Source organism: Pseudopodoces humilis, chromosome 20, assembly GCF_049639895.1.
Source record: "Pseudopodoces humilis isolate 2021_Gansu_Grassland_sample_001 chromosome 20, ASM4963989v1, whole genome shotgun sequence".
Taxonomy (NCBI): Eukaryota; Metazoa; Chordata; class Aves; order Passeriformes; family Paridae; genus Pseudopodoces; species Pseudopodoces humilis.
Window position 1 is genome coordinate 3,936,245 of NC_142219.1, and position 23,677 is coordinate 3,959,921.

Here is a 23,677-nt window from a genome sequence, read left to right on the forward strand (position 1 = left end):
TGATTTTTAAAGGAATTTGCTCCATCACATGTGCTCTCCTCTGGCCTTTCCACACAAATTCCTTAAAATCCACGTCCTGATGAAGGAAATTTTCCATATCTGAGGGAGGGCCTCGATACCATCTACAAATCTTTATCCACTAAAACATTTTCCAGCTGAACAAAAAAAGCCTGCAGTACATCAGAGCCATTCAGCACAACATCAAGGAGGAATATTTAAGTATTTCCTCATTTGCTGGCACAAGGAAACAATTCTTCCAAGGGAAGAGGCCACAGAAGGCATTTGCAAGGGCTCTAAAGGAAGCTTTTGGAGAGGGATGTTAGGTCCTCTCCTTTTTCCCAGTCCCCTCTCCAATGATATTCCTAACACCAAACCTCTTCAAGGTTTGTGTGCAGGTGTTGTAAAAATCTGGGAATTTCTTTAGAGGAAAAGGTTTCTGGGTTTTGGATAGGGCCAAGTGAAGCCTCCTTGTGCCACACGGGGGCTGCAGAGTTATGGCTGCAGGGAATCAGCCCTCTCCACCTGGAGACAGCGCTTTGCACCTCAGATCCACGTTCTCTCCCTCAACAGCATCCCAAGTTCACGCTCTCTCCCTGAATACAATCTCAAATCCACATTCTCTCCCTCACACCAACCCAAATCCAGGCTTTCCCTCTCAATACACGTCTGGCTGACGTAGCTGAGATCTCTTGTGGCAGAGGGTGAGATCCTAAATCCCTGAGTACCAGGACACAGATGGTCTTTAAGAACAAGATCTTTTCTCCAGCAGCTGGAATTGCCACAGAATCCTCCTCATGTCACTTTTCCTTGTCTCCCCCCGGGCAGGGCTCGGGGCCCATGAACAGCCACGTGTCCTGTAAAGCTCCCTGGGTTTATTCCGTTCAGGCTGCTCAGGAAGCAGGACCCAAACCCTTTGTCAAGGAAAACAGGACACTGAACTATCCATGCCAGGCCAGAAAAGCAAATTAAAAATTGGGAAAGCTCATTAGCTCATTCCCAAAAGTCCAAGCCAGGGGTGTTCTTTACACACCAGTGCAGTTCCCAACTGTCTCGAATGACTTGGGATCCATCGTTTCCCATTCCAAACCTCCAGCTAACACACCCCCCCAGCATTTGGACAACTTGTTACTGAACTCTGTCAGTTTCTCCCCACAATTCAGTCCCTCTGGAGCCTCCCAACATATTTCTCATCGCACTTGGATTACAGATTTCTTTTGCCTCCAAGGAGGCAGCTCTGGGCCCTCACTGACGCTCACATTTCAGAAACATTCCCAGTGCACAGCCCTTCTGCATCCCGGCTGGAGAAACATTCCCACATCCTTCCAAAGCTCAGTTCCAGCCCAGTAGTGAGCGTTGCAAACACAGAAGTTGTTGTTTTGTTTAATATTAAATATAGCCCATTTTGTTAACATGCTTCAGCTTCCAAGACTGAGTGATCACAGGCAAGAGCTGTCCCAGGAAAAGCCTCTTGGGATGAATCCCCTCCCAAACATTTTAACGATGAACAGAAGCAAAGGAATTTATCTGACATGATCTATAATAAGATTTCAATATAACATTCAGCCTACAGCATTACTAAATATGGCCAAAGATCCCTGGAGTTATTTGGCATTATTTCATCTTCCAAGGGTTTTCTTTCACTTATTCTGCTGTGTTTGCATACACGGGATTCCACATCCGTCACGGAGCGAGCCCGGCTGGGCTATCACTGAGTTAGAGCAGGTCTCAACCCAAGGTTGACAGGTGCACAGCTTGGTATTTAAATTTTTATTTACTTATTTAAAAAGGACTTTTTGATACCTGCTCAAGATTTGGTGGTACAGGGGAAATTTCGAGCGACTCCCTCAAATCAAGGGTTGAAGAAATCCTGGAACCTGCTGGGCTCATTCCCTTGCAATCCCTCTTCCCAACACACACCTCTACATCCATTGGGATATTTGAGGTAAAGAACCACCTGTCTTCTCAAAACTTGACAAATCAGAACACCTCACCACAGACCTGCACTCTCATTCCTCTTCCCAAACATCAAACAAATGCCCAGGGGAAGGAAAAATGGAAGAAATACTCTCCTGTGAGACTGGTGAGGCCCTGGCACAGGTTGGCCATCCCTGGAAGCGTCCCAGGCCAGGTTGGACAGGACTTGGAGCAACCTGGGATAGTGGAAGGTGTCCCTGCCCATGGCAGGGGTTGGAATGGGATGAGCTTTAAGTCCTTTCCAACCCAAACTCTTCCACGACAGCTCTGCCCTCACCTCGGAACAGGAGGTTCCTGGAGACACCTCCAGGAATCCCAGTGTCCTTTGGAGCAGGAGTTCCAGCAGGGAGCAAAGCCCATCCCCCACAAGGAACACTCACCATGACAGTGCAGTCCTCGGAGCCGCTGGCGATGACCTGGTCATTGTGGGGACACCAATCGATGTCCAGCACCGGCCCCGTGTGCCCACACACTGTGGGGTAGGACTTGTCAATCCTGCCTGTCTGGAGGGAAGAAGAAGAAAGAGAGCTGTGATATCCCAAAGGAAGGTGCTTCCCAACCCTCCGTTTCCTCTTTCATATCCACAGTTCCATGGGATTTGAGCTCGTGGATCAGCAGAGGAAACAGACCAGCAGCTCTTCTCCAGCATCAACGAGCTGGAAACTCCCCATGGAGCAAGGAAAGGGTTCAGAGATGCAGCACAGCAGTGATCCCACATCTCAGCGCCTGCTGCCACATCACCCCTTTGTCCATCCCAACTTTTTTGGGAAGAGCAAAGCTCTGGTTTCCTCTTCCCAACAGTGACAGCTGAAGACAACCAAGGTAAAAATGTCATTGGAGGGCATTGCTGGTCACTGAATTTACCAGGTCTCCCTGGTTTCTTAAAACAGAAGGATTTTGCTTGAATGGGAAGATTTTAGGATGAAGCTGTGCAGAGGAAATTATTGTTCTGAGGAATAAATGTTGCCAACGTGGACTGTGACAGCCACACCTGATCCACACCTGCCTCTCCATGGCCAGAGGACTGGGGCCACCAGTGCCAAGCTCCCTACAGGGACAACATTTCCAAAAAACAGAGCCAATGAGCCACTGCAACCTGAACTGGGACAAATCCAGTGGTGCCAACCCAGCTGATGCTGAGGCACCAATTCTGCCCCCAGATCTACACTTTGCTGAGAAGCCCCTGAAGATCCTGAAGCACCTGGTCCTGCTCTCCCCCAGCAGCTGATCCCACAAAGAAGAAGGAAAAGGAAAATCACTCTCATCATCCTTCTCTCTCTTGGCCCAGCCTTGCACACTAGGGAAGCAATATTTACAATACTGAAGGTGCACAGCAGTAGCAGCAGGGTGAGGAGGAGACTCCTCCACTTCCACAGCCACACCCCTGGTCCTGCTCCATGGGGTTTTGTTTCCAGGGAATGACCTTTTCATGATGAGTGATGGGAGAAGAGACACAGCAGGGAGAGGTCTGGGATGGGGTCATCTTCTTTTGTGTTTAAACACGCAGAAGAAATGGTTGGAATTTCACTTGTGCCATTGGATGGAAACATTCCCCAACCTTGGAGGTGACATTCCTTAATTTATGCCTCCCACCCTGCTCCATGTGGGAGGCTGCTCCTATTCAAGGCTGATAACCAGAATAATGCTGGACATTGGCTTTTGAGGATGACTGACCTGGAGCCCTCCACGAACAGCAAAACAAGATATTGATCCCAAAAGATCCCACTAGCTCCTAAATGCCCAAATTTAGCCTTCAAAAGAGAAAAAAACTAAAGTCTCAGTGATTCAGCTGCTTTCGGAATTATTAAAAGGGGAAGAGTTGTGGAGGAAAAGCCATAAACCTGCCATTCAAAAATTAAAGCCTGTGTAATCCCTCTTGGATGCCATAATGTGAAATAGGATTTTAAAAATTAATACACCCAACTGCCATGTAGAATTCATCCATTTTAATTTACCCAATTAAAAGGAGAACCATGCAGAGCACACGAACTGCAGAAGGCACATGACAGGCCACAGACAAATACAGGCCTGAACCAAAAAGGAGAAATAGAAATAATGATGCAAAATGTCAGGGACTGCCTGTTCTGGCTCCCTGGCAGGAATCAGTGGGATCCTCCAGGAGGAGGTAACTATTCCCAGGCTGCACAAGCACTTGTCAGTTCCTTTTTGGGCTTTTGCAGTCGTTTATTACTGTGGGGAGGCAAAAAAAAATTTTAATTTGAGCAAATTAAATCCCGAACTTCATCTTTCAGTTTTGATCATGATGAACCTGCACAGCCTGAGCAGGAGCAGCCAAGAGCCTGTGACAGCAGTGACACCCAGGAGCTGCCTCCCACCACCTGTGATGGAGCTTGGCTCTTAAACCAGGATCCTGCACTTCTATAAGGAACAGAGATTCCAGAATCATGGAATTGGTTGGGTTGGAAGGACCTCAAAGATCATCCAGTTCCACCCCCTGCCACAGGCAGGGACACCTTTCACTGTTCCAGGTTGCTCCAAGCCCCATCCAACCTGGTCCTGGACACTTCCAGGGATCCAGGGCAGCCACAGCTGCTCTGGGCACCCTGTGCCAGGGCTTCACCTCCCTCACAGTCAGGAATTTCCTCGCAGTATCCCACCTAAATCTATCCTCTTTTGTCTTAAAGCCATTCCCCCATGTCCTGTCACTCCGTCCTTTGTCCAAAGTCCCTCTCCAGCTCTCCTGGAGCCCCTTTAGGCCCTGGAAGGGACTCTGAGGTCTCCCTGGAGCCTTCTCTTCTCCAGGTGAACACCCCCAGCTCTCCCAGCCTGGCTCCAGCCCTCAGAGCATCTCAGTGGCTTCCTCTGGGCTCTCTCCAACAGTTCCACATCCTTCCTGGGATTCCTCTGGGATCCCAGAGCTGGAGGCAGCTCTGCAGGTGGGGTCTCACCTGAGCAGGGCAGAGGGGCAGAATTCCCTGTGCATCGCCTACAAACATCCCCCTGTCCCCACCTGCGCCTCAAGAGTGACACCAAACCCTGATTCCAACAGGAACACACAGGCTGGACGGGGAAAGGAAATGTTATTTAGCAGCAGTGTGGGAGAGGCAGCAACCTCAAGCTTTTTTATCCACCAAGAATTATCAAACCAAGGAGGAGAGGACAAAGCAGAGCAGGAGATGTCCCACAAAGCAATCCCAGGGAGATGAACAGCCCAGGGGCATCACTATCTTCACTTGGGCAGGAGAGGAGAGACTCTGCTGCTCACCAGGCTCCAGGAATAATCCCAGAATCATTCAGTTTGGAAAGATCCCCAAGATCATCCAACTTTGTCACCCAGGCCTGAGTGCCACATCCAGCCCTTCCTCAGCCACCTCTGAGGATTTACAAAAACGGGCATCAAACACCAAAATGAGACTAAATAAGGACATAAAGGTGCTGCTGGAGGCCCCAGTGGGGTGAGCAGGAGCCCCAGCCCTTTGAGAGAAGCTCCTGCCTTGTGGTCAGAGGCACCAAACGGTCTCTGCAGAGCAGAGGAAACCACGGTGTTTTCCTGAGCACGTCCCGAGAGCTTCCGAAGGCGCCGCATCCGCCCCTTGTCACCAACACCTTCACCAGAGACCCTCCCAAGGTGCTGTGGGGACAGCACAGGACAGCCACCCGCAGCACCACCCCAGGGCTGACCCCTCAGGGTGAGGAATGGGCAGCTCTGAGCTCAGGGCTGTTATTTTATCACCTCTCAGCATCACTTTTGCGAATTCCATCCACCAGATTTCCTCCTCCCGGCAGCATTCCTCCCCCTGGAGCAGGGAACCCCAATTCCCAGCATTGTAGCATGCTCAGAAAAGCTTAAAAAAATCAGTATTTTAGGGGATTTGCCAAAAAGGGAAATCCCAGGAAAGCTGCAGTAGGTTTATAAAAACCCACCAAGCTGCAAAATCACCAAATCCCATGGTTTTCAACACAATTCCTTCCAAACACCACCAGAACACCACGAGGTTTGGCAATGTAGGTTGCCAGCTGGGTGTGTTTCCACGCTGCTCTAATGCTCCCAGGTTTGGGGATTTATTTATTTATTTGTAAAATGTAATCTTATAATTAGGAGAGGATTTAAAATAAATCTCAAGTGCTGATACTCACAGCTTAAAATTAACTTCAAAAAGTTCAATCCTTCTCATAATCCACCGGGGCTGCGGTTCGACACATCCCTGAGAACTTTTGAAATCTGGAGTTGTATTTTATAAAACGCTGGTCAAAAAGGTGAATTTGAGGATTTTTAATAAAGTGGGTGTTGACTGAACACACACTCAATATTCAGGTGTTTCAGCAAGGGGAAAATTTCCTTTATTAATTTTAATTATTAAAGTTAAATTTTAATGTATTTCATGTATTCCAGAAAAAAAGTGACAGATAAGAAGAAAAAAATATTATTAAATCCAAAAGGGATGGATAAGAAACACAAGAAAACTGTTCCTAAAAGTGGGAGTTTTATGAATTAATTTGAGTGTCTTGTGATCGTTTCTCTGCCAGAAAAGGGCATTTGGTGGCAGGAAACAGCTCATGGATTATGGTAAAAATATCAGGGAGAACAGCTGCTTCCCCAGCCCATGGCTGTGCTCCTTGAAATCTCCATTTAAATTAGGGAAGTGGCATCGAGTTGCACAATCCAAAGCAGCTCCCCCCTCACTCTGCACAAGTTTGAGGAAGGAAATCAGGTCACAACCGCAAAGTTTGAAACCCCAACCAACTGCACCTTTTCTCTGCTAGAGAAAATACTCATCTTTTCTTTAAATTCTGGATTTTCTTTAAAAAGAACTCCAAAGTTTCATCCAGGGAAGTTGAATTTCTGAGCACTGACCCTCCATCTCTGGCTGCAGCAGCTGGGCCTGGAGGAGGCACCTGGGAGAAATCTGGGCTGAAATGGAAGCTGCTGCCCAACAGCCATCAGTCACCCCACAGCCCAATCCAGGCATCCAGAACTAATCTGGAAGATTTGGAAGTGTTATTCCCAAAGGATCCACTGGAAAGTCAGGCAAAAAGAGACCACTGTGCTCTGCAAGAATCCCTCAGCGGTGCTCCCGTTCTCGTTGTCACCTTGGCAGCTGCAGGGCTGTGACATTGGATATTGGGGAAAATTCCTTCACTGGAAGGGTGGTGAAGCATGGAAGAGACTCCCTGGGGAAGTGGGGGAGTCACCATCCCTGGAAGTGTTAAAACACAAGCAGCTGGGGCATTTTGTGATGTGGTTTAGTGGGAATGGGGGTACTTGGTCAAAGGTTGGACTTGATGAACCTGAGGTCTTTTCCAGCCTTAGGGATTCCATGATTCTGTGATTCCATCCCAGGCTGACACAGAATGGACACACTGGCTGGCTTTAAAAAGGAAAAAAAAATAACCCAACACAAACAGTGTCCTCACAGCCAACCCAACCTGCAAAATCCCATCACCCGGAGCTGGGAGTGCAGCACAGCTCCAGCAGTTCCATGGATACGTGGCCCAGAAATGACATTACAATTAAAAAGAGACAGAGTCACCGTTTTTTCCCCCTCTCTAAAATATGATTTCCAAAGCAGTTCATCCCCCTGCTCCTTACCAACTGCAGGAAAGCCACTTGGTATCCCAGAAGCTGAGGGCTCTGGATGAAGTGGTGAAACCCTGCTGCTGTTCAGAGGATGAGCATCCACCCTGAGAGAGCAGAGCTGCTGGGCAAGGAGACAGGGATCCACAGGGATCACTCCCATGAGCTGGGAATAGATGATCCAGGGCTCCACCAAGTACAACTTCCATTTTCATTATTGGACAAAGCCTTAAAATGGCAGAGATACTTGTACAAACCTCTGACTGTAAGACAGGGGATGGAATTTGCTGCTTTTTTCCCTGGAGGAATGAGACCCATTAGCCCCTCTGCTGCCCTCTCTTCCCTACTACATTAGAACCTGATGATCCATTGGAATCAAGCTGACAGTGATAAATATAAACTTATTTTTACAGAGAAAAATCCAAGGTGCAATAAAAGGACAAAATCCATCACACTCCCCCTAAAATGGCTGGAAAGGCTCAATAAACCCATCACAGCAAAAACCTTCTGATTTTATTTTACACACACTTCAGAACGGGATGATTTTCTTTCCCCCAAATCTTTCCTGGAGGAATAGGAATTGGAAAGATCTGCTTAACAATTCTCCTATGCCATGGATGAACACCAAGGCCTGTCACTTGCAGAACAACATATTCCTTGGAGAAGATCATTCCCGAGGTGTGCACGCCCCCACCCACATGCTAATTGCCTCTCAGGGCACCATCTGATCCCAGATCCTGCAGGAATGCTGCTGGTGTGAAGGGGGTGCAGGAAGGGATCAGGAAAATGGAAAAATCTAATAAAAGCTATATCCAAAGGGGACTGAATAAACCTCTGGTAAAGGCCTTACGTAAGACAACTCGTGGCTGAACGGATCTTTCTGCATGAACTCAAACAAAAAAGAACATTTGCAGCAGGTTTTTCTGTGCAGATAAAAACCGCAAAGCGTTTTTGAGGAGGGGGGAAAAAGAAATTTTTCTCCAGTTCTGCTGGAACACAGATCCAACACCAGAACCTCCCCCTGAATCCAGGCGTTTCCAAGTCATCCTGCCCACCATACCAGGAAGCCCAGAGGATTTTTATCTGGTACCTTCCCTGTGTACCCAGAGCTTTCCCTGGGATAAACCTCAGAGAAAATCAACTCTACAACCACAGCTCAGAACAAGACGGGAAGTTTCTAGTTCCCTCCCTGGAGAGCAGAGTTAATGCTGATTACCCTGGCTCTTATCACCTACACAACCCTGACCGAGAGGAATTACAGCTTTTCCAAACTATGTGGCTCATTCCAACAGAGGCCAGCCCTCCAGACCAACCAACCTGTGGGAATTAGATTGTCTGATGCTCAGCGGCTCCTGCCGGAGCATGGGAATGGCGAGTTCCTGGCAAAGCCCCTGCACATGTGCGTGCAAGAAAACAGGAAGTTCAGACAAAGCATTTCCACAGCCAGCAAAGCCGGCTCGGCTGCACTGGCTGCGGCTACTCCGGGAGCTGCGGGGATGGAAAGGGGATGCAGCCGCTGGGTCTTCCATTTGGCGGGGGGGAGGGAGCGGAGCGGGAAGACCCTCAGCAGCACGTGGTGGGCTGGGGAAGCGGCGGGGACGTGGGTACACACACGGGTTAATGGATTCCCGGGCGCACGGGTTAATTCCCGCGCACACGGGTTAATTCCCGCGCACTTGCCGCGCCGCGCCCCCGCCCCCGCCAATCAGCGCGGCGGCCGCGAGCGCTGCCATGACCATATAAGGTAAAAAGCCGCGGCCGCCGCAGTGCCGCTGCGGCGGGCGCGGGTGCGCGCGCGCGGAGGGGCGGGGCTTGCGGGGAGAGGGCGGGGCCTGCGCCCCCCCTCCGCTGGCTGCCCCCCGCCCGTTCCGAGCACACGGGAGCGGGGTGCGGGGTCCCGGGGGGCTCATCCCACCCCAAAAACACCCCCAGACCGGGGTCCCGGGGGGCTCATCCCACCCCAAAAACACCCCCAGACCTCCCGCCCGGCGCCGGGAGGCGCCAGCCCGGCAGCGGTAAATCCCGGTCATAACAAAACCCTGTAATACCAGTGAAAATTGGCAAGGAAAAGCACATTACATGGAGTAAAATCACCCGTTTTATGTGCTCGCCCCGCACCAAGGGTCAGCCACATCCCAGGTAATTCCCAGTGAGCTGCAAAGCGCTGGGTTTGAGCAGCCACGATGTCATTATGGGACATTTCCCCTGCAGAAATGCAGCAAGTGTATTTTTATGGCTCAATTTTAAAATCAGCCCAAACCCATGGCTGAAAATTGCCTTTATTTTTTTTTTTTTTTCCCCTTGAATATAAGAACAAGGATTTTGCTGTGGGGAGCTTAATAAGTATCTGTGCTAAACGGGTTCAAAGAGAAATCCAAATGTTATTTAGGGTGTTGAAGGAACTGGAGGAACAATTTCATCAGCCCAGGCTATAAAAATAAATGCGGAGCACAGGAACTGGTTACAGCAGAGCCAGCAAAGCACTGCATTGCAAAAGAACGTGTCAGGCCGAGGGTGAGGGACACAGCTCCTCCAGCTTCCCATGGAACCTTCTCAGATGTGGATATTAAATGGTTGTGGAAGGCAGGAATGGAGCTGAGGGCACCAAGGCAGTGATAAATAGAGAGTGGGAGGAAGAACAGAATGGATGTGAAAATAACACCAAAGATGGCACTAAAAAATGCAAAAGGGCACACAGAATTAGCAGGAATTTCTGCCAGGGACTGAGAAAACACAGAATCATGGAATCATTACCGTTTGAAAAGCCCTCTGAGACCAATGAGTCCAACTGTTCCCCCAGCACTGCCAAGGCCATCGTGTCCCCAAGTACCACATCCACAAATTAAATCCCTGCAGGGATGGGGACTCCATCACTGCTCAGGGCAGCCTGTTCAATGCCTGACAATCTTTTCTATATAGAAATTTTCCACAATACCAAATCCAAACCTCCCTTTGCACAGCTTGAGGCCATTCCCTCTGGGTCTGTCTCTTGTTCCCTGGAATCAGAGCCTGACCCCCTCCTGTCAGGGAGTTGTGGAGAACCAGGTCTGGCCCTGAGCCTCCTTTTCCCCAGGCTGAGCCCCCAGTCTCCCTCATCAGATCTGTGCTCCAAACATTGGGATATAAGAGAGGAAAAGAGGGATGCACATCCCCTGCCATCGGTGATGCAGCTGAACCAGGAATTCCTAATCCAGGGCTGTGCCACCACGCATGGTCCAGGCAGGAGGAAGGGGACACGTGGCCCGAGGATGAGCCCTAAGCAGGGAAGGGCTGCTCATCACAGCAGCAAACTGAGCTATTTTGGGAAGTTGGGGTTTGGCTTTGCTTAACACGATGGAGATGTCGCTGCCCCTGCTCTGCCCTGGCTGGGTGGGAAGTTGTGCTGAACCCTGGGCACTAATTCTGTATTCCACAGGGCAGATCTGGAAATGGAGCTGGGAAAGCAGCTCAGGGCTGATGACAGACTGAGGACAACTTAACCACAGGCTTAAGAGAGGAGTTTGAGGGTCACAGAGAAAGGAAGAGACTGCAAAAAAAGACTTTTGATCTCGAGAATTTGCAGGCTAAGTATCAGAAAGAGCTGAAAAGAATCTCCTCCAGAAGATGGATGTGACTTTTCCATGCAAGACCAGGGGCAACAGGAATGCCCTTCTCGGAACCAGCTCATTCCTTTGCATCCCTCCAATGTGGGGCTGCAAGGAGCAGTTGGGCTCAGGTGCATTCCTGAATGAATTCTGCAAGGAGCAGCTGAATTCAGGTGGTTCCTGGTTTAACTTTCCAAGGAGAAGTTGAATTCAGATGGCTCCTGAGCAAAGTGACAAAAAAAAAAGCTGAATCCCTGACAGTAGAAAAACCTGACTTGATCATAAAGAGGCTTCTAAAATACGATTCTACGTGGAAAGTACTGCCAGAATCAGCTCAGATGAATCAAGCAAACAGCTTGTTTGTTGTGTTTAATGTACAGGAAGCATCAGGCTGATTACAGACATTAAACACATTCATACATGGCACCGCTGAGCAGCCGCTGTCACCACAGCCGCCGCTTCCCAGCCTTCATCATTCCCAAAGAAACGCCGGGATGACAGCACAGCCGAGCAGGTAACTCAAGAAATATTCCAGCAGCACTTACCTTGTGCAGAGGCAGCACCAGGAAGGCTCCCCCACCGCTGGCATCCACGATGATGGCCACAAAGCGGGGGTTGACGGCGCAGAAGGAGCTGTCCCAGGTGACGCGGGACACGCGGATGTCGTCGTAGCACTGGTCATTCTTCACCGCCTGGCCGAAGACGTGCCGGAATTTGCTCTGTCGTACCACCCGCCTCATCGTGTCTGCACATTGATGCAAAAGGAGAGGGTCAGTTCCAGGGAAAGGATGTCCTGAATGTCCAGGAGATTCCTGGATCAGCACCGGTTCTTCTCATCAGCTCCACGGCCGCGCTTTCGGCAACGCGGGAACGCAGATTCGCTCAGATTCGTAGAATCGTGGAATGGTTTGGGTTGGAAGGGGCAGAATCCCAGAATGGCTGTGGTGGGAAGGGATCTCTGGAGATCACCCAGTCCACAATAGGGTCACCCCAGGTGACACAGGAATGCCTCCAGGTGGATTTGGGATGTCTCCAGACAGGGAGACTCCACGCCCTCCCTGGGCAGCTGTTCCAGTGCTCGGCCACCCTCCGTGGGAAGAGGTTCTTCCTCATGTTAGGTGGAATTCCCCATGGTTTAATTTATGGCCATTGCTCCTCATCCTGTTGCTGGGCACTGCTGGAAAGAGTCTGGCACCGTCCTCTTGGCACCAAAGACCTCAAAGCTCATCCCATTCCACCTCCTGCCATGGGCAGGGACACCTTCCACCATCCCAGGTTCTTCCAAGCCCCATCCAGCCTGGCCTGGGACACCTCCACCTTAAAACCTGCCAAATTCTCCGCCAGCTTTGCCTTTCCCTTCTTTTATTAACTCAAATTTCAGGTTATTTTGCACCCAATCCAACCCAACTGCATTTCCAGGGCGCTTTTACAGAATTTGCCAGTTAAGCATTAATTTCCCCACTGTAAATGTGTTCCCTGACTGCAGTAAAGGAAGTTCCTAATCCCAAAAGCAGTTTTTAGACAAGTCTCCACATATTTTCAAGGATAAATCTAGTCTTGGATTGAACTTGTTTACTTTCAAGTCAGACAGGGTCCAGAAGATGTAAATAAAAATGCAAGCTCTCAAAATCCGGTGTTCCTGTGAAGTGGTTCCACATGTTCCCTAGCTTCCAGTTCTTTCTTCTAACTCCAAAATCACCCTAAAAAAATTAGTTTCCTAGACAGAAAGGAGTAATGGAAACAAGTTAATAACTCCAATTAACTTGGTGTGTCTGTAGCATTTATTGAGAAAAATGATTTTCAAGAATTCTGGAGTTAGAAGAGAGGGAAAGGGAATTGGTGTGGAAAATTCCAGCACCTGGGAGAAGACACAGACACAACCTTGGACTAGGGATACAACCTATGGAGCCCTCACATCTGGGAAGGGCTTTTCCCATCATCCCAGGCTTTATCCCTCAGAGAAGATGGAGCAGAAGAGGAGCTTCCATACAGCATCTTGCTTTTACAAATGGGAAAATGATTTCTGTCCCAGTCTCAAGGGATAGAAAAAAAATAAAAAAATAAAAAAAGGGGAAAAAGTAAAACTAAGCAGAGTCCACCTCCTATCCTGCCTCCCAGAAGGTCCCCAAGCACATGGAGAGGCTGGGAAAAACTGCTCAGTGATCCAGCACAATGCTCTGGAGCCAGAGACTGGGAATGTGGTTCTGTCCCGAATCCCTGCTCGCAGGCTGTCTGCTGCAAACGTGATGAAAGCTCCCAGGGCTGTCTGTGACTGCAAAGGCTTCGCAGGGAAGCGCCGAGCGCTGATGGCTGTTTTGTAGTCTGGGAGGTTAAATAAAAAATTAACAACGACAAAAAGCGGGATAACTGCAGGGAAGCGCTCATCAGAGCCGGGAAATGCCACGGAATGTGTTTGAAGAGGAGGAAAATGTTCCAATTAACGAAACAGACAGCTCTGCAGTGAAACTCTCCAGTTCCGCAGAGATAAGGGAGAAAAAGCTGAGGGTTTGTTTTCCACCAGAGCCCGTTTGGGAACTGGCACTGGTCACTTCCAGTGGTCAGGGATGTACCATTGCCACTGGAGCCACCAGTATGCCCAGTCCATGGGGATTTGGGGTTGGTTTTGTGATGGGGATACCTGTCCCAGGTGTGGGGTGGAGGTCACGCGCTGGTGACACAGAGCCGAGGGCTCCACGGTCATTCCCAGCCACGGAGAGCAGGGAGATGTTCCCCACAGTACCTTTCTCACACTGATATTTTAAAGAGGATTAAGAATGGTTAAGAAAAAATAGGTTTTAAATGCAAAATTTTGGGAAGAACTGAGGTGTTTGAGATGCCAGTGGAAAAGAACTATATGGAAATTGTTAATGATTTCTATCTTATTAAAGCTGAATTTAGGCTCCCTCCCGACTTCCATCAGTTACTGGAATGGTGTCATGCACTTTCTGCCAACTGTTTCCCTCAGAGCACAAATCAAAGGCCTGTTCCATGCTGGACACACCCCGGAACACCGGAGTGTGATGGGAAGTCATAAACCAGGAGCTGCTCTCCAGCTCCAGCCAGCAGGTGAGAGCACTAAACAAAATCATGGAATGGTTTAGGTTGGAAAGGACTTTAAAACTCATCTCACTGCACCCCATGCCACGTGAAGGGGCACCTTCCACGCTCCTATCCAATCTGGTTTTGGATACTTCCAGCACGATCCCAGCTTTACCAAATCATGCACAAAGAAAAGGTGAATTTCAACTCCAAGATGCCCAAATGACAAGAAATGCTGAAGTCTCAAGATTCAGTTAAGACACATCATAAAAAATGCGGTTCCACACCCAGTTACTGATTTGTGTCGACTCATTCCGAGCCCTGTCACACAATTCCATCCCGAGGGCTCCTCCCAGAGCTGGGAGGGCTCGGCTGAACCTCTGAGTTCGTGGCTAGGTCTGGCAGTGAGCACCAACCATGCATCACCACCATCTTCCCACCATTCCAGGTGACCCCAGGCCACCCCCAGGATATTGGGAATGTTCTCCCAAGCCCATTGTGACACCAGCTCAGCCCTTCCCCACCTGGAAACACCCCTTGGAGCAAATCCTTCTCATCATCTGCCTGTGCAACTCAGCCAGGAGCAGGGAAAAGGCTCCTGCTTTGTGCATGGTGGATTTCCAGGAGTGTTCACCCCCTGGCAACATTCCCACCCTGCTGTGAATCCAGATTAAAATCAGATTGTTGGGAAGAAGGTAAAGCAAAGGTTTGAACTTGTCGTGCTGAGCCAGCACAGCAAATTGCCTGGAATCGCATCCCACAGAACCAGGGGGCTGGGAATGTGGCTGCTCCAATGCTGGGAATTCAGGTGGGATGGCTACAAAGGATTATTTGTATCACTTGGATAATTGTATCACTTTTTCACATGATCAATACCAGAACAGCAGGAAAAAAAGTTCATTTCAAGTATCAGATCCTGGGGATCTGTCACCCCTTCCACTTTGACAGAAGAGAAACTCCCTTTACCCCATGATGAAATCCTACTAGTTTATTTCCCTCATTTTCACCCTTTGATGCAAAGGGTAATAATTTGGTTTTCTATAAATTACTTTTAAAAAATGCAGAGAGTTCAGATGCTTCCAAAAATATCCTTATTTGTTCCAAAGGGATCTGTTGGAACACACCTTCCCTGCCCTCTTCCCCACCTACAGCTCATCATCCTTAGCAGGAACTCTTTGATGAACACATGGTGAGCAGCCCCCAAGTGCTCATTTCCATAGCAAAGGGAGTGATTCTTGGCGTTGGATCAGAGCCATTTTGATCTGGCTGCTCTCCAAGGAGAAGAAGAAGGAGGAGGGAATGTGCTGGTTGTGGTTGGAAGGAGCAGCGACTGCGGCTGTTTCAGCTCATCAGGGAGAGCAGGTGAAAAACCCAATGTGGGGAGTGGGAGCCTGAGCACCCCAAAAGAATCCCAGCTCTGCCACAGACTGGCCCTAAATGGGAAGAGTGTTTTGTCTCCTCTTTGCTTCTCAATCCTGCCGTGCAAAGGATCCCCTCCCTTCTCCTCTTCCTCCTCATGCATCTCCAAGAAAATCCACAGCTCAGTTTGGTTGTCACAGGTTCTCTCGGCAGGAGCTCCAGGCTTGGCATTCCAGTTCATGGAATGGTTTGATTTGGAAGGAACCTGAAAGCTCATCCAGTTCACCCCCTGCCATGGACAGGGGCACCTCCCAGCCTGGCCTTGGACACTCCCAGGGATCCAGGGCAGCCACAGCTTCTCTGGGAAACCTGTGCAAGGATCTCCCCCACTCACAGCCAGGAATTTATTTCCAGTATCCCATCTAAGTCTACCCTCTTTTGTCTTAAAGCCATTCCCCTTATTCTGTCACTCCATCCTTTATCCAGAGTCCCTCTCTAGCTCTCCTGGAGCCCCTTTAGGCCCTGGAAGTGGTTATAAGGTCTCCCTGGAGCCTTCTCTTCTCCAGGTGAACACCCCCAGCTCCCCCAGCCCAGCTCCAGAGCAGCTCCGTGGGCTCCTCTGAACCTGCTCTAACAAGTCCCTGTCTTTTTTGTGCCACTTTTAGGATTATCAGGTGAGACACCAACACCTGGGATGATTCACCCTCAGGAAAGGCTGATTCAGCCTCCATCACACTTGCAAAAGGATGACCCGGGCAGTTTGGGGAACATTGGGAAGTGACTTTGGAAATACCCAAGTGGGTAAGGAAGTGTATCCATGGCTGGCAGGGCTGTGCTGGGGATTTTCTCTTAGGAAGTGGACTTGGAACATGAGCATTAAAAAAAGAAGTTAATTATATCATTATCTATGCTGTTAAACCTTGGCTGAGGAACCATCTCCATCCACTTGCTAGACAGAATATATTTTTGGGGGGTAAAGTGCAAATTTACAGGATTTAAAACCTCCTGACTGGGAGCTGAAAGGCCTTTAAATTTTGCCAGAGTTACAACTCTCAGCAAAATTAAAACAGAAGCATTGGACACTCTGCAAAGGCCTCCACAATAGAAGTGCTGACAGATCTACAGCTGCTGAGCTCCTGGATCCCGCTTGGCCACACACGGTATCTTGGTGGGCACAGAGGAACCAGCCTTCAAATCTCTTATTTATTCCCTCCCCAAGCGACTTCCAGCTGAATTTTACCAAAACTTTGGGTTTATCTGTCAGTCTGTGCCCTCTGAACAGCCCAGCCCTTGTGGCAGCTTTTAAAAGGACCCTGAAAAGGCTGGATGCTGCCGGCCACGCTCGCACAGGGATACTTTTCATTCCACTCTTTTCTGATCTCCCATCATGATGTGTCACAAGAGCTACCATGAGTTTGCCCATTTTCCTGTTTATAAAGGATTTATCTGTCTCAAGAATCCAACAGATGGATTTCTGTGGCTTCGGAGGGTTTGCAGCCTGCTTATGCAAGAGGAAATGCATCCTGCTAGGGAACACTTACAGGAAAACCCCCCACTAATGGCAAAATCCTGCTCAGCCCATGTGATTGTGATCCCTTCTGGAAAGGGAGGCATTGGAATAAAAGGCCAGTTGAAGTCAGACAGCCGGAGGCTACTGAAGGGGGGGGTGAGGAGATACAAATCCAGCGGATAGGGAGAACAGCATTTACAAAAGGTTGGTGCTTGGAACTGGAAAGGCTCTTCCTTAAGTGGAAAAAGTCAAGTTGCAGCTGTTGATGGTGAATCCCCAAACTCCCAGTCTGAGCCTTGCTGAGGGGCTTTTGGAATAGGAAGCAGATTAAGAAAAATAAAAATTAAGAGGTCAGTGGTTGGCCTTGACGGTCTTAAAGGTCTTTTCCAACCTCAATAATTCAGTGGTTCTATAGGCAGTGCACCAGCAGCAATTATGAGTGATGTTATGGGAGGGATGGAGGGATGGAGCCATTGGTGAAACTGCACCATGGGAAAGTCCAGAGGATTCCCAAATACCAACTGTGATGCCCAAGGTCTTCCTGAACAGTGGGGCTGAGCCACTTGGGCCTCATCAGCAAAACCTCATCACCAAACCAACTCTGTGCTCAGAGCTGGTTTTTAAAAAAAAAAATAAAATCTTGGAGGTATGTTATAATCCTAAACCCAAACCAGGATGTTCCAACCTGCCCCTGGCATGGAGAGAACACCCTCTGGGAGCAGAGCTGAGCCACATCTGCAGAGCAGTTGGCCATCACAAAGATAAGCACTGGAGAAAAACCCACAAGGAATCTGTTAATTCCCTCCTTGGAGCACTTGGAACATCCTGTGGAAGATAAGGTGCAGAGCCACACATGGAAGGGAGGATAGAGAATTTCAGAGGGTTTGAGGCCATTAAAACACCACCATCCCCTCGTGCTCCTCACGGCAAGGATGGCTCTGTCCCACCACTGTGGGTCCAAGGGAGCAGGGACTGAGCAACCCCACTGAGGAAAGGCACAGAGACCTCCAGGTTATTTCCTAATCGCTCTTTTCTGGCAATTCTTCACTCCAGAGCTTTGCTTGTGCAAGCTCTGGGGTTCTTGGTGATCCAGGGCCATGGACACACACTGCCCTGGGCTCGGTCCAGCTGCTCACCTATTCCAGGGAAATCTTGCCACCACTGTCACCATCAAGGCTGAAGGAGGAATTAGTATAAAAAAATCTCAGAATGGTTTGGGTTGGAAGGGGCATTAAAGCTCACCCAGTTCCACCCCCTGCCATGGGCAGGGATGTCTTCCACTAGCCCAGGTTGCTCCAAGCCCCATCAAACCTGGCTTTGGACATTTCCAGGGATGGGACAGCCACAGCTTCTCTGGCCACAGCTTCTCTGGGCACCCTGGGCCTCACCACCCTCACAGGAAAGAAATTTCTCCTAAATATCTCATCTAAACTTACCCTTATTCAGTTTGAACCCACCCCCCCTTGTCTTGTCTCTCCATGCTCTTGGAAAACTTCATCTCCCTCTCCAAGTATCCATGGAATCAAAGAGCTCAGGCTCATGATACAAAGTCTTGCAAGACTTGGGCAAAGAAGGAAGTGGGGGGAAAAAATGTCAAGTGGCCACAAAAAGTTCAGCTCACCCCACAACTTCACATGAAAGCTCAGCAGAAAAAGGGAACAGCCACCAATGCCTTGATGCAGTTTCTGTGCATTTAAACACAATTCTGTTCCCTCTGTGCATCCCTTTTCCAATCAATCCATATCCAGTCCATTGCTGACAGAACTGTTGTTTTCAGCTGTTCAGAGTTACTTAAAACAAAGGTGAACACTACTACAGATGGTCACAATTCCAAAACACATCATATTTGTGTGCAGATTATTTTCAGTCTTTGGTTACTTGAGCCTAGGTTGAGCAAGACCCTGCCATCTGATTTCACTTCATTTTAAAGACAAAAAGCTGGAATATGAACTTAATACTGAAATATCCAGCTGTTCTACCACTGGCAAGATTCTATTTTGGGATGGGAACCTAAACCACAAACTACCAGGGAATTTGATTATATCTCAACTGGGGAGCCCAGCACATTCAAAAATGTAACACAACCTAAACTTTGAGTAAGCTGAAATTTCTGCTCTGGACGAAGTGCAAGGTGTTGGCTGCAACCTGTGAAACACTTGATACGACTCTGGATTTCAGAGCTGTAACCTGGAATGATCACATGAAAACCTTTAGAATATGAAGAACTCTTAAGTCAGAAGTGCCTGTAGAGCTCAAATCTCCCAGGATCACCAAGAAGGACTCATTATTTCCTGAGGGTTTACCTGTGTGTGCTCATCTCACATCTCCCCTCCCGGGGCTATTTTCACTTCAAGATTTCCAGGGATAAAATTCACCTTCCTGGGGAATCACCTGGTTGTGGAAGGTGTCCCTGCCTGTGGCAGGGAGGTGGAATGAGATGAGCTTGAAGCTCCCTTCCAAGCCAAACCCTTCTGGGATGATCTTACCACTCCCACACTTTGTCACTGTATCTCCACATCCAGCATTACATCATTGACCATAATTTGCAGTGACAAAAGGACGCCGCAGTTAAAGTCATTACCCCGAACTGAGAGCCTTGTCTGGCTTCATTTAATCTGTCTCATCTACCAGAAAGGCAGAGCAATGAATGCACACAAAAATCATTACACAAAATAATTCAGCAGGAGCCATAGCGGGATGGGGAACCAGCCGGAATGGGAGTTTCATTGCACTAGAGCAGCAACCTCCAAAAATCCTCTTTTTTTTTGTGTTTATATCTCTTAGAGCTGTCAGCTGGCACTAAAGCTGCCCCACCTCTTAGGTGGTTGGGGATGTTTTAGGGGATGTTACCACAGGCTGGGCAAAAATGGGTATTAAAATGAAGAGGAGAGCAAAGTGGAGATAAAAATAAAGGATTGAAACTCAGGACAAAACCTCATAAAGGCAACTAACATACCAAATACAGGGTTAAGAGAGCAGGGTTTGAACATTCCAGGTGCCTCAGTGCATTCAAATCCAGACTGGAGCATGAAAGGTGTCCCTGCACATGGCAGGGGGTGGAATGAGATGAGCTTTAAGGTCCCTTCCAACCCAAACCATTCTGGAATTCTGTGATCCCTGCATTTCAGCTTCCGCTTTTGCTGCCAGCAGAGACAGTTGCACAGTGGTTGGACACCACAGAAGCTTTTCACTGGATAAGGAAAGGGAAACCTCCCACACACTCCCACCTCCAACATCACTGTTCCAGCAGCCGACCACAGAAGGCCGTGGCCTTTCACATGATCCCCTCCAAAGATCCTTCCTTTTCCACTGGAATAAACACCACAGAAGCTTCTTTGCACACTGTATCCCATCCACTGCCAAGAGACAGAGCCACATCCTGAGCAACAGCCTTGGGAGCTGCAGCCAGAGCCATCACAGCAGCCCCAGGGATGCTCCTGACACCCATCGGAGCAGCCATGGGGAGGAGGGAAGAACAGGGCTCCAGACCACACCGCGATCCCAAGGGAGACACAAGCAGGAGTGCACGGCTCTCCCAGGATTCCAGCTAAGGGAACTCAGTGATAAAATGCTTCTCCCCAGCACTGACCTAGTTCTGTTATCAGAGCTAACAGGGAAGTAGCAATCTGGCCAGAGCTGCTGCCCCGACCCGCTGGATTCCTCTCTCACTCGAAGGTTACATGCCAGCGTTTTCCAGACCATATTCCTGAGATACACTGGAGGTTTTTCCTCTTTTTTTTGGGCAAAGGTTGATGGTTACAAACAGAAAAAGAGCTGGTCCTCAGCACAGCTTCATGAAACTCTCACCAAATCACCACCAGATCCCAGCATTCCCAACCAACCAAGCACCTTTTTCTAACAGAGTGTTCATAGCAGAAAAATGCTGTATTTTCTCCTCTATTTTCTCCTACAGCCTAAAGCAAACAAATCTGCCTAAATGAAATAATTTTGCATGAATTTCTGTGTGTGATGGAGGAGTTCACCAGTAGCACTAGACCTGACAGCTCATACACAGGATTTATCTGTCCTGTCCAACGGTGGATTTAAGGAGAAGTCAAGCAGACAGCAGCTCCCAGGTGCTGGGAGCCTAAAGCACAGAAAGAATAACAACCTGCAGGATTTCCCATTCTGCTGGAGTCAAGAAGAGCTGCAGACATGAAGGGAACTACATTAACACGGTGTTTTCCAAGCACAGTTCCTGGTAAACTCCAGTGGACATTACTGGGAACATTACCCTGCTTCTCCTCGCTTACTAAATTGGGTCATTCCTTAAAAAATGACCAGAAGATTTAGTGAAAGTAGAAATCCCAAAATGGTTTGGATTGGAAAGCACCTTAAAGTTCATCCAGTTCCACCCCCTGCCATGGGCAGGGACACCTTCCACCATCCCAGGTTGCTCCAAACCCTGTCCAGCCTGGCCTCGGACACTCTCAGGGATCCAGGGGCAGCCACAGCTTCTCTGGGCACCCTGTGCCAGGGCCTCCCCACCTTCACAGCCAAGAATTCCAATATTCCATCTAATCCTGCTATTCCCTCTTGTCCTGTCACTCCATCCCTTGTCCAAAGTCCCTCTCCAGCTCTCCTGGAGCCCCTTTGGGCACTGGAAGGGGCTCTGAGGTCTCCCTGGAGCCTTCTCTTCTCCAGGTGAACATTCCCAGCTCTCCCAGTCTGGCTCCATGGCAGAGGAGCTCCAACCCCATCCCCAAAGGAATAGGTGAGCTGTTTTCTATTCCTCAATTGCAACATCCCTTGGCATCCATAGGAAGAAATTCGAAACAGTAAAGGTGTTTTAAAAGAAAAACAGTCTCCCAGATAAAAGGTTGCAGGTCCCAGGTCTCCCAGAGCACTGCACCATCAGGGAACCCTCTGCTCCGAACACCAAATTAACTGGGACACAAATTCCTCCCAATTCCAGAATAAGGCAGAAACAACAGATCAGCACAACCAAGGCTCCCAAAAAGCCCGGCCAAGAGTGAGTCAGACTGACCAAGCAAGGAGCAGCGTTCTCCACATGACCCAGCCTGACCACAGCGGCTCCAAGCTCTGCTGGACCGAGCACAACTCCCAGACCTGCCGGGAGCCTGCGGAGAAGCCGGAGCTGCCTTGGAGAACGTGACCCAGGAGCAGCAGGGTGACCAAGGACAATGGCAGCACCTCATGGATTAACACCACAGCCACATATCTCCTGCTCTAACAGCAAACAGGATGGGCTGGAGTCCTGGAGAACATCTCAGGTAGACTGGAAGTACAGCACAGAGCAGCTTGGTCCATCACACTGGAATTTTGAGTGGACACACTCTGCTCCAAAAAGTGACAATGAGCTTGGCTGGCACATCCTGAGTAACACCTTCTTCCACTTCTCAACAACACCCACCCAGCAGGTGAGGCCCCCACACTGAACTGCTTTTAATGTTCTCAAAATAACCCCAACAACAGTGAATTGTCAAAGACAAGACAACATCCTCACCCCGGGACGTGGGAGGTTTGGGCCGGACAACACCAACATCTCAGATTTTAATGCAGTACAAACAAGCTGCAAAATGAATCTCAATGCTCCCAGTTGGAACTGGCGTGTGTTTCTCCACATTTCCATTTGCTGTCCTGCCAGCTCTTCTGGCCAAGCAGCCTATAATTCCAAGAGCACCATTGTCATTCCGTCCTGTTTCCGTAACGTGCAATTTGAAATCAGGGCTGGGGGAGGGACCACAAGGCCAGAGAAGACTGAAACTCAAATCCAGATAGTTCAGTCTGCTAACTTGATTTTAAATCCCTGTCTCATGATGCCAATTACAGCCCCCCAAACATCTGCTTTAGCACAGGCTTCCAAATTAAAACACATTTCCTCTGTCCTACAGATGTTCTTTGTCACTGACATGTCATGGGACAATGAGGGGCACAACCTGGTGTCAAACTATGAAGGTGACACAAAGTGCTTTTCTCACTTCTCTGGGCAGGCAAGAAACCAAAAATTAACTTAGGGAAGTAGATTTAGATTATTAAGGAGTTTTAATAAACATTCTAGGCTGTAAAGACAGATTTCAGATCTAAGAAGGAAAAACATCTTCCTACCCGTGTCGTTGACACCTCCATGGCACCACCTCCACCTCTGAGCTTCCCTGACAGGGAGGATCACACCCACCCCAACACTGGGCAAAGGCTGATTCCTTAGGGAATTCTTGGACCTTCAGTTGGTTGCCCTCAGCTGGAGAACTGGTTTTCAGTGAAGAATTACAGCCTGTGCCTTGATGACCTTTAAGCTTTACTTACCTGTTGGCTTGACAGTCACGTTGCTCCACGTGCAACCCACACTTCCAGTCCTGTGGGAATCCCTGTGGCATTTCCAGCAGCTCTGGAAGAGCCCGGCCAAAACAAGAGAATTACACCCAGATAAGCCCAGCTGGTTTTTATGGGAGCTTTCAGAGCACCTAAGAATTCCCTGAGCAGAGCAGAAGATGGATGTGGCAAAGCACAGTTACAAAGAACAAAAAGATAACCTTTACCCCCAAAGAAACATCAGGGAGCCAAAGGAAGAATGGAGAGATAACCCCAGGGTAGCCTGACCCAAAGCAGGGGCACCCACCTTTAACAGCAGCACCTTAAAACACCACACAGAACAAACTGTTCCAGAAAGGAGCAATTTTCCTGGCAGTGGCCAGGAAAAATATGCTGGAAGCA

General features: G+C 49.0%; 1 protein-coding gene across 3 annotated transcripts in view; it reads right to left on the bottom strand.

The window, feature by feature from the left end:
* Positions 1-23,677, bottom strand: part of CORO1C (coronin 1C) — a 39,412-nt gene that overhangs the window by 10,144 nt on the left and 5,591 nt on the right. For 2 of the 3 annotated variants that reach the window (XM_005524303.3, XM_014253831.2), the window contains exons 2-3: positions 11,640-11,839; positions 2,355-2,477 (exon numbers count right to left, since the gene is read on the bottom strand). In XM_005524303.3, coding sequence (XP_005524360.1) covers positions 2,355-2,477; positions 11,640-11,834 — 318 coding nt within the window. In that variant the 5' untranslated portion in view covers positions 11,835-11,839. Of the gene's footprint in view, positions 1-2,354; positions 2,478-11,639; positions 11,840-23,269; positions 23,288-23,677 lie in introns of those variants that run through there. The other variant, XM_014253833.2, reaches the window with a different exon arrangement.